This window comes from Panthera tigris, chromosome B4, assembly GCF_018350195.1.
Source record: "Panthera tigris isolate Pti1 chromosome B4, P.tigris_Pti1_mat1.1, whole genome shotgun sequence".
In the NCBI taxonomy this organism is placed as follows: Eukaryota; Metazoa; Chordata; class Mammalia; order Carnivora; family Felidae; genus Panthera; species Panthera tigris.
In genome coordinates, this window is record NC_056666.1 from 59,531,044 (window position 1) to 59,542,816 (window position 11,773).

Genomic DNA, 11,773 nt, shown 5'->3' on the forward strand with positions numbered 1-11,773 from the left:
GGCTCAGTCCGTTAAGTGTCTGACTCTAGGTTTCGGCTCAGGTCATGATCTCATGGTTTTGAGCGTTTGAGCCCCACATGGGGCTCTGCACTGACAGTGTGGAGCCTATTTGGGATTCTCTGTCTCCCTCTCCCTCTCTCTGCCCCTCCCCCCACTCACACTGTCTCTGTCTCTGTCACTGTTTCTTTATTAAGAAAATAAACTTAAAAAATTAAAAAGAATAAAATGCCTTGAATATAAAGGAGTACAGTTTTAAAGTTAGATTCACATTAAAAATTTTTTCATTTCTTTTGCCCATGTTCTTTTACTATTATTATTGAGATATAATTCACAATACCCGTAAATAAAAGGTACCCTTTTGAAAGGTATAGTTCATTGGATTTTGGTACATTCACAGGTTGTGCTACCATGATCACTGTCTAATTCCAGAACTTCCAATCACCCCCCAAAGTCCACCTCTGTTAGCAGCCACTCCCTTGGCTTTCCCTTCCCTCTGGCAACTAATCTATCTCTATGGATTTGTCTATTTGGGACATTTCATGTAAATGTTGTTCTATATGTGGCTTTTTTGTGACTTTTTAAAATGTTTTTGTAGTTCATCCATGTTGTGGCATATATCAGTTTTTTTTTCCTTTTAATTGCTGACTTAATATTCCATCATATAAGGATATAGTGTATTGTGTCCATCAGTTGATGGACATTTGGATTGTTTCTATTTGGGGGCTATTACAAATAATACTGCTATGAATATTTGTGTATGTTTCTGTATAAACATATATTTCTAGTTATCTTGGGTATATACCTGGGGGTAGAATGGATGGGTCATATAATAGCTGTGTTTAACTTTTTGAAGATCTGCCAGACTGTTTTCCAAAGCAGCTACACCATTTTACATTCCAATCAACAATATAATAGTTTCTCCACATTCTAACACTTGTTATTTGACTTTTTGATTAAGATCATCCTAATGGTTGTGAAGTTGTATCTCACTGTTATATTGAATTGCATTTCTCTAATGACTAATAATATTAAGCATCTTTTTATGTGCTTATTGGCCATTTGTATACCTTCTTTAGAGAATTGTCTCTTCAGACCCCTTGCCCATTTTTTCCCCAGCTTTACTGAGATAGAATTGACATACAACATTGTGTAAGCTTAGGGTGTACAAGATGATTTGATACACATATGTATTGCAAAGTGATTACCACAGTAAGGTTAACACCTCCATCGCCTCACATAATTACCATGTATGTTGTGTGTGATAACATTTAAGATCTACTCTTATTAATTTCTAACCATAGAATACAATATTATTAACTATAGTCACCATGCTATACATTAGATCCCCAGAACTTATCTTATTTGCCCATCTCTTAATTGGGTGGTCTTCTTATTGTTGAGAGTTTTAAGAGTTCTTTATATATTCTGGATATTAAACCCTTATCAGATATATATCTCAGAAATATATTTTCAAATATTTTCTCCCCACATGTTCCTTTTTAATCTTTTCATTAGTATCAGGAAGAAATTCAAGAACTTAATGAAGTTGCAAGGCATCGGCCACGGTCCACATTAGTTATGGGAATCCAGCAAGAAAACAGACAAATCAGGGAATTGCAACAAGAGAACAAAGGTAAGATATATATAATCACTTCATTCCAGTGAACATATGATTGTAAAAACAACGGAGTTTGACCACTAGAGTTAAGAACCAGGAATGTTATAATGAATTAAGTTACTAAGTGGCTCATCAAATGCCTTGAAAATAAAGGAGTTTAAAAAATTTTTTTCATTTCTTTTGCACATGTTCTTTTGTTACTGTTTATTATTTGTTACTCTCATCCACATACCATTTGAAGAGGATAGTGCATTGGATTATAGTTAAAATTAGTTACATTTAGTTAAAAGAGAGCTTTAATTTACAATTGGACTATTAATTTGGAACCAGTGGGGCAATGGCCAACTAAATTTACTCTCTGTTACTAATCTTATTTCTGGTCCATATGTCTAAAATCTATGTATTAGTTTTTATCCCTTTCCTATATATGAGTGTCTACCTTGCTTGGAGTCATCTTAGGTTCTCACCCTCAATATCCAGTTTGTACCATTGTTGTTACCTATGAAATAATTCCCTTTCTTTCTCTGTGGTCCCACTGCTTTGGCTTCTTGCTTAGGCGTTCATAATCACGTCCCTGAACTGCCCTCATTGGTCTCCCTGATGGCAGTCTCTTTTCCCCTTCAGTCTATCTTCAACACAGGCATCAGATTAATTTTTCAAAGATATATCTGATCATGCTATTCTTTTGCTTTAGAACCTTCACTGTATACTTATTTCCTTATCCGAAAGCCTTCAAAATTAACTCTAAGCCTTTTTTTCTTTTTCCCATACCTCTCTTCTCCATGAAACCTTTTTTCTTGCCATCCTGAACTAGTCCCTCAACACAGCATCCACTGTCATGCCTCCCTATTCAGAATGTCTTTTCCTTTATTTTTCAGCTGAAGAAATGCAAATTAATCTCAGTAATATAAAGCTTTCACCACTTTTTCCTCACAGACTTCTCTCATATATATTTGGGTAGAGCTCTATTCTGTACTTTATACATTGTATTATAATTATTTATGTATTGGCTTTCTCGACTAGACTGTGCGCTCCATGGCCTTTTGGGAGTTCCTAATATACAGCATTATCTGGTATTTAATTGTTATTCAGTAAATGTTTGTTGAAATGATTCTGTAAAAATTAGTTTTAAATGGTTATTCAAAAAACTAATAAAGGACTCTATTTGGTATCCTTTATTTCTTTATGGCAAGATTTTTTCATATGTTTTCTTGCCAAAATACCCTCTTTATAAAGTTGCTTTTTTGATAAATGTAATTGGGAAGAGACTATTTTGTACATCTTTAACTCAAGTTTCAGTAAAATATACTGTTATTCATGTTGTTCTTGATAGAATTGCGTACATCTCTGGAAGAACATCAGTCTGCCTTGGAACTTATAATGAGCAAGTATCGAGAGCAAATGTTTAGACTGCTAATGGCTAGCAAAAAAGATGATCCAGGTATAATAACGAAGTTAAAAGAGCAGCACTCCAAGGTAATCCATTTTATAAACATAATTTGAAATGAAAAGAAGCACAAATCAGTTAACTTGTGTTGAGTTTTTTTTTTTGCTGTTGTTAAATCACAGGTATCTAACATGATACTGAATACTTCATCTTTCTGAAATTTTCTGCTTTTCCTTATTTTTTTCATTACTTGTTATATATTTTGATTATCCTCCTAACTCCTTTTGTCCCCTAATAGCTTTAACATACTTTCAAAAATAAATTTTATTTGGGAAGTTAAAGGTAAGTGTATTCAATTCAGAATTATTCTGTAAGGTTATCTGCTTTTAAGAAATATTTCTTCTAATATGTGTGTTGACATTTGTTGCAAAAACAAAAATTGAAGTGCTGAAAACATTTCAGAAATCTGAAACCAGCTAAAGGTAGACTTGTTTTTCTTAAGACTATTTATTGAATGAGGCTACTTCATCCAGATTATAAATAATACTGAGTATGATGGAAAAAACCATGGGCGGCTGGGGAGGAAAAGAACCAACATCTTAAAATTTTGCCCCCTGCTGCCCCCAGGCGCAGATCAGTTAGCACCATTTTTAGAGACAAAGCCCAACTGGTTAGAAATTTGTGTCTTTCCCTCTGCTCATTTTACTTATTGACATCCCTGTGTGTTTCCTTTTTGTATGTCCCTGTGTTTGTTAGCAACTGCTATAAAGACAAGTAGAATAATCCTTTCCTATTTACATTTTAAACTGAGTTTTAACTGCTGGTGTGAAATAAAAATATTAGAATACTGTGATTTCTAGCTATTATCTGTATTGGATAATGGTGAGCTAACTATTAGTTATAACTAACATTTAAGAAATACTGTTTTAAGACATGTTTTCATCTTTCTCAATTATTGAAATACATTTTAGAGTCCTTAAGATAATTCTTAATTCTTCCATCTTAGTGCTTGTAGGTATTTTTAAGTTATTATTCTATTAAAATTAGATATCTAGTAAATCTTTGTGTGACAACTTTACATTATTAAGGAAGTTAGTAATAGATATTTCCTGTGTCAATAGTAAAATAGATTAATAAATAAGCGTTTAATGTTATCTAATTACACTATTCATCTTCTAACTGAAGGGGAATAACCTTGGATGTTTAAGTGGCAATCTTTTGAACATAAATTTATCTATTGTTAGAGATCATTATAAAAACATTTAAATTTAATTGTATAACTTGACTGTTTCTTTTAAAGGTACAAAGATGAATTGATTTAAATTATTGGTAAAATAAATTTAAATTGATTTAAATTATTGGTATAATCTTGAGAAATTCCAAAAGCCCCTAGTGTTTAAAACCTAAGAAATTTTTTAAGATCTAAAGGGAATACGCTGACCAAAAAGTGTTTAGCATAAGATACTGCAGGTTGCTAAGTTGTCTGGTAGCAACTATGCCAGAAGCAAATGTTTTCTAAAACACATAAGATTTTGCCATTCACTAGAGCAATTTCATTAATCCGTAAAGTTAAACATTTCTTAAGATAGCTGTAAACCATCCTTTTTTACTATGGAGATTGAATTCATCTAAGTGCTGATCCTTACCTTCCATAAAATGACTGTTCAGTTACTTGTTGTTAATTCTAACTAATACATATTAATGTTTGTGATTTTGATTTTTCCCAAAAAGGAGACACTTCAACTCAAATAAACATTTATTAACACTTGCACTGGCTTAGTTATTAATCATAAGATGAATAAATACATATGTTCCATTACTTTGCCATAGGAGCTTACAGTGTAAAGGGAGATAGAAACATATCAAATATAAGATAGGATGTGATGAATCCTAAAATAGAGATATCATTTAATATGGGAATATGAGTGGAAGTAAGATTAGTTCTCATGAGGAGAATCTGGAAAGGTGTCAAGAAAGGAAGAAAAATCCCATCTAAATCCAGCCTTGAGTTATTATTAGAGGGGGGGAAGTGTCAACAAGCAGAAGTGGGTGAGAGACACTTGTGTGATAAAGGTGCAGAAATAAAAGATTCCAGGATGTGTTTAGGTATTGACACTCTGATAAGCCTAAACACAAAAAAATTTTATAACACATTTAGATTAACAGAGTTACACATAACAGCATTTTGGCGTGAGACCATTTTGAAACCACCGTGATACAGAATTTCTCCCTCACTTAGAAGTTTTTGAGCACAGATTTAAAAATCAGTAAAAGGTTTGAGAAGAACTCATTTTTATCCAAATACTCATTTTTACGTTATTTTTGAACAGATGCCTTTTTGGAAATCTTAAAAAAACAAACATTTCAAACAGTTGGCTAACACGCATGAACTAACACTCATCAGTTTTTAAATTACGGATAATATCCGTATTAACATTATAATGACTCTATACTACAGATTGACATGGTACATCGTAACAGCTCCGAAGGATTCTTCCTTGATGCATCTCGACACATCTTTGAAGCATCTCAACATGGACTGGAGAGGAGGCACTTGGAAGCAAATCAGAATGTACACTAAATAAAACAGTCAACTTTTGGGGTGTGGATGGAAGGGGGGAGGTCCATTTAAAACGTTCTTTTACATTGAATTTTCCTGCCAGTTTAAATCAACAAATAAATGAACTTGCTTTTAAGAAATGCTGTGCTTTTGATAGCCATGCAAAAACATTCAGTGTAGAAACTTTAAATCTGTCATTTCTCTGTGTATTGTATCATACACAGCCTGTTAGGTAATTGCAGGCTCTAAAGGTTGTTCAAGCCAGCTTTTCATTTTATCGCTGCAAAATTTTAGTAGTCTTTAAACAATTACCCTCTTTGGGAACATCAAAGATGTTTTCTTGGCAGTCATTTTAATCTAATTTCATAAAAATTTTGCTCAAACTGTTTTAATTCAGATTTCTGATGGTTAGTAGTCCTTCAGTTTGAGTTCACAGTTACCTAAAAATGCCTTTGTTTAGGTGTTATGAATTAATAGCATACACTATCTTGTCTTAACTTTGTTTTAATTGTGGCAGGTCTTGACTGAGCAAAGTTGAATAAACCTAAACAAGAGTTAAAAATGAGCATTTCAAGGATTATATCACTGACAATTCAAGGATTATGTTACTGACACTTTGTGCCTTTAAGACTGTTTCGAAAACACAGGTCTTAGCCTCTTGTGTTCATTAAAAGGTCTATGATGCTTCCCTAAAAATTTTATTGTAATAAATGAACTATCCATGAACTGGGTCTAGAAAAATACTACTCTGTTTGAAGTCTTGGGATTTTGTTTTGTTTCATGATTTTATTAGAACAGGCTCTGTCCTGAAAAAATTAGTGGAATCTTGTTTTCTTCCATTTTAAAGGCAAAGAATTATTTCCTTCCTGTACCGTCTTTTAACCTAAAAGGACAGTAAATGATAAGCTGAAAAAAGTGTTGGTGTTCAGAATTTTTTCATTATCCTTAATCTGCTGCTGCAGTTATCTGTATTTAACTTGCTTTTAAACATTATGCTCCCTTTCCAGAGGGAGGGGATTTAATCATTTTCAAAAAACTGTTTCAGAATATGACAAATGTTTGTCTTGACACTATTCTTGCTACCATAATCTAATCCAGGACTGTCCAATAGCACTTTCTAAAATGATGGAAATGTTATCTGTGCTGTTCAGTATGGAAGCCACCAGCCACATGTGGCTAGTGAGCACTTGAAGTGTCACTAATGCAACTGAAGAGCTGAATTGTTAACTTTTTAAAAAGGTGTTTAATTTTCATTGACATTTATGTAGCATCATATTGGATAGGGTAGATTAGTCCTTTTATTTTGCCGCCTTTTGCATACTAGCATTGTATAGGTTTTCCATTAAAATAATACAAGGACTTGCATTTTTGTTGGCTAGAAGATATTCTGTGGTTTGCTAAAGATACTGTTCTCCATATTTCTTTCACAGTTTACTAGTTTTGTAGGTTTTGGGGGTCGCCTTCAAATCCTTTTTACAAATAGGGTATATACAGCTATTTAAGAGACAAGGTTTGGGGGCAGTTTTGAGCTTTTATACTTGAGTTTTGACCTTAATATAATAAAGCCACCCTCAACTGCCAGTGAACAATGGTCTATAGAAGCTGTTTGTTGAGAAATGATTATTATTAAGTTTCTGCTGGTTTTTAAACCTTGTGTCTGTCTCTTTCACCTGACTAGAAGCTCCTTGAAAGCAGGAAACATGTCTTAATAGGCTTCGTATTCCTATTGCCTAGCACAGTGCCTGGCGCATCATGGGTGTGCAAAAATGAATACCACAAGATTGGAAAAAATTTACTTGCTGTACCAAATAAATGTGGATATCTATTTTATACCTAAATTATATTTTGAACAGTTTGCAAAGAAGGCCATTTAATATTTTAATACTTAAAAGCAGACTTATGTTCATTTTACTTAGTATTTATTATTATCTGATCTGTTATGTACCAAACACAGGCAAATATAAACAAGATACAGTTCCTGCTCTCAAGGAGGATTATAACCTGGAAAAGTTTTAGGTTGGATTGAGATCATCGCTTCTTGGCCTTTTGGCTAAGATCAAGTGTAGATTGGATTGAGATTAATGTTTAGGCATAGATAATAAAGATTTATAAATCATCAAGACTTTAGAGATAAAGAGATTGAATGTGTCAAAAATTTTTGTCTTTCCCATTACTTTAGTAGGTGTAGGTACAAAAAAGGAAAGGTTGTTGATCATTTGTGGTAAGAGGAATGTGAAATAGTACTCTTCTTGCTAGTGGGTTTAGTTGTAATTATGCTGCTTATCCTTATTTATAGTCCTAACAGAAATCTGATTTCAAAAGCACATTCATGGTCAGTCAACTTTCTTATAAATGTGTTTGATATATTACATTCATGTTAAATGGCAATGTAAGAATATTACATTCATATTAAGTGGCAAAGCACATTTTTTTTTTTTTAAAAGAGTATCCAAAAGTAAAAACAGTTATTTCACTGATTTGCAACTCCCATCTTTTTTTCAGGAATTACAAGCACATGTTGATCAGATAACAGAAATGGCAGCAGTAATGAGGAAAGCCATTGAAATTGATGAGCAACAGGGTTGCAAGGAACAGGAACGAATATTTCAACTTGAAGTAAGTTTTAAATTGTAAATTGGGTGAAAACTGTCCACACGAAGATTTATGCCAGAAAATACATCCCATTTAAATACATAAATATATACATCTCGGGAAAACTAGTAATGTTCTCTTTCTTAACCTGGATATTGGTTATATAGGTATATAATGCAAGACTATTTCAATAGTAATACAAGAGTCTAGGATCAGTATAGCTTATAGCAGTATTTGAGCAAATTGACATTTTCTGATCCTATGTGTTCCTGTTATTGGGTGAATATGCCTTTTAACTTAGTAATTTAAAAAATTTCTTTATTTCTATTGGAGATCATGGTGATGCAGGGAAAATTATTTTAATCTACAAATATTCTTTGGGCATTCATATTTTTCTGTGGAATATAAAAGCTTTTCTGTCTTTTATTGTGTGGTAGTGAAAGCATAAGTTATTGTTGAATAGTTCAAATCAGTAGACTTTTATACTTTAAAAGCTTCTTTTTGAAATGATGGTGGAGATACTGGTTATAGAGGGCCAAAAGTGATTTCAGTCTCTAAGCATAGTGTTCTCTCATTCTTTAAAACAGGGCTTAGCAAACTTTTTCAGTAAAGGACCAGACAGAAAATATTGTTTTGCAAACCAGACATTCTGTGTTACTCAACTCTGTGCTACTCAACTCTGTCATTGTAACACAAAAGCAGCCATACACACAAAAAAATATTCAGCTTACCTATGTTCAGTGAAGTTTAACTTACAATAACAGGCCTCAAGCCAGGCTGTAGTTTGCTGATCCTTGCTTTATACCATTGAAACGTAGAAAGTAAGACTGAGAACAAAGTAGTTGTTAAATGTCTGCAAATTCTTACAGTAACTAATCTAGAAGAAGAGTTGTTTATCAGTGCTCGATTTGACCACCTAACTATCCTTCTTGAAAAATCTCACGATCTACTCAACCAGCCCCACTGCTTTCAAATTCCAGTGAGGAAAACCAAACCTTTCCTGTATTCCATGCTAACGTGGAAAGTAGTAAAGGTACTAACTAAGGTCCTAAGAGGTTCTCATCATTGGCTTTGTGTTTATATCGATATAAATCTAGATGTTACTTTTCCTCGTCTATACTGTGATTATAAAATGAGGCCGTTTCTGAGGTTCCATTTACAGTTACAGCTGCATAAATAAGGCAGCTTTGACCTGATGGAAAAGGAGCACAGTTCCTACCTCTTTAAAAAAGTGTTCTCTGGATTCAAGTTTTCAACTTTGTATATTCATTTAGTCTATTTCTGCTCTGCCAATTATAAAACTTTTTGTCATACCTTCTTACGTTTGGCTTAAGATAGGTTTGTATTTTTGTAGCTATCTTGGTGACTACATCTTTTTGTTTGCCTTCTTTTAGCAAGAAAACAAAGGTTTGAGAGAGATCCTGCAAATAACTCGAGAATCATTTCTGAACCTTAGGAAAGATGATGTGTCTGAAAGTTCATCTTTGTCAGCATTAGTGACCAATAGTGACCTGAGTCTGAGGAAGAGCTGAAGAGCCTGTAAGTCTGTGAGCTTCTTGCAAGGCTCCAAATGGTCACTGGGACTGGCCTACTGACATGAATGAATTAACAGAAAAATCCATCTCAAGCAACCCTTTATTTTTTTTCTATAGTATGTACAGTGCACTGGCAATGACATTCTCACGCTGGCAAAAATGCAGAATTAATGGTTGTAGATTTTATTCCAAAATATAATTAAAAAATAGAAACTTTGTTAATTGGGGAACAAACTAAAGATTTTTTGAGTGACTGCTGAACCTAATAGCAGTACTGTTGATATTCTGGCTGATACTTGGATAAACATGAATATTCCCAATAAATGTTTGGGAATTCATAACATTATCCAAATTTTAAAATACACATCTTGGCACAGTTTTGTGAATGGAAGACTGTCATATTAAATGTTATTTCTCCTTGTTTGGTGTCAGAGTTAACAAATAGCTTATGTACTGTGAGATTTCAGCTTTAATGGTTGCCTGTCTACCTTCCCATTACTGTAAATTTTGGTCAAAGAAAATTCAGTTTGCAAGACTGTAGGAATGTTTCAAATGCACCATAAACAAAAGTTAATTTAATTTTAGCTGATTTGCCATAATTAAAATACTCCACTAACAATTATCCATAAGTTTATGAAATATCATTTCAGGAATGAAAGAGAAAGAATATTACTTTCTAAGAAAGATCTTATAAGAGACATATTAGTAGGTTAAACTACTCCTTTGAGAGATTTAAGTTTTGGTTCTAAATAATGAGGATGAGATTTTTCTCTTCTCTGGTTGATCTTTAAGGATATTAGGTAGTTATTTTAGCTAAGAGAGTTGCAATGTTTGATATAGCAAGCTAGGTATGGTAATGTCAAAGTAAATTGGGAATTCCTCTGCCTCATTGAACCCTTTTTTAAAAGTATTCTTAAGAAATACAGAAAGTAAATTAAAATTTCAAAATAAAATTTGTTTTCTGGTCCTCATAACCTGTAAGATTTTTCTTATACTCTATCAGTCAAAGGGTGGGGGTGGGGATGAGAGGAAATCTGTAGATTTATAAATACTTGTTTTTTTTGTTTTTTTTTTTTTTTTACAAAATCTATATCCAGTATGTAAATTTTTAAAAGCCACTAGAAAAAGAAATGTACTTTAACATCAATTGAAATCTAAATTTTTCTTATTTTATGATTATAGAAGGATAAAAATATCAAATATGATTAAATATACTAATTTATACTAAAATTAGCACAATAGAAAATTCTACTTTTGGGTATGTAATTTGTTAAAGAAATATTCACACGGTAGCTTTTGTGTATAATTTCATATATTGGTAAAATTCAAAGCTACTTTTCACTTTGGAATTTTTGTACATTAAGTTTGGAGTAAGTGGGGCTGATGTGGCTGATTGAAAAGGGCTAATGGCCCAAACACTGAATAGATTCTTTTTTCAGAGGCCTTAATTGATATTTTATAAATGACAGTTTTTATTTTTAACCTTTTCTATTGGTTTGGGGTAAAGAATCTGTTAATTTGGTGGCACATTCATTCATACAGTTTTTATCCCAAGTCAGAATTTAAAAAAATACACAGTTGAGATGAAGTCTGAGGCAATTCATTGAGGCAGCTCTATTATAAAATGTTTCTTGATAACTATTTTTTTATAAACAAGTTAATTTATTCTTGGTCTTCTTACTTGGATATAATTTTAAGATCTTGGTGTTTAAAGACATTTACTTTGTTACATAGCAACAGTTTTCCATCCATATGTTTTTTGTTTTTAAGCAGAACCTTAAATTTATGTCTGAGAGTGTATACTGCATAGGAGCCTATTTTATCAATAAAGGTGAGTGGTTGAAATTGATATGGTCTCCAAGTTAATGTGAGAACAATGCTTACATTTTATTTTTCTGGCATTTCATCTCTTACCACAAAACTAGTACTTAGCAACAACTTCTATCTGTATTTCTTAGGAATTGGCCAGCAACTTACTGCTGATCCAGCAAACCTTTTTATAATCCTATGTGGTGGATTTAAGAGTGTCCCTGCTGCAGGGGCACCTGGGTGGCTCAGCATCCAACTCTTGATATGGGCTC

General features: G+C 32.8%; 1 protein-coding gene across 3 annotated transcripts in view; it reads left to right on the plus strand.

The window, feature by feature from the left end:
• FGFR1OP2 (FGFR1 oncogene partner 2) overlaps positions 1–11,541 on the plus strand; it is a 34,730-nt gene extending 23,189 nt beyond the window's left edge. The window contains exons 3-8 of one of the 3 annotated variants that reach the window (XM_007075629.3): positions 1,516–1,633; positions 2,952–3,094; positions 5,464–5,577; positions 8,068–8,181; positions 9,552–9,696; positions 11,466–11,541. In XM_007075629.3, coding sequence (XP_007075691.1) covers positions 1,516–1,633; positions 2,952–3,094; positions 5,464–5,577; positions 8,068–8,181; positions 9,552–9,689 — 627 coding nt within the window. In that variant the 3' untranslated portion in view covers positions 9,690–9,696; positions 11,466–11,541. Of the gene's footprint in view, positions 1–1,515; positions 1,634–2,951; positions 3,095–5,463; positions 5,578–8,067; positions 8,182–9,551; positions 10,099–11,465 lie in introns of those variants that run through there. The other 2 variants (XM_042992003.1, XM_007075631.3) reach the window with 2 other exon arrangements.
• The last annotated feature ends 232 nt before the right edge of the window (positions 11,542–11,773 follow it).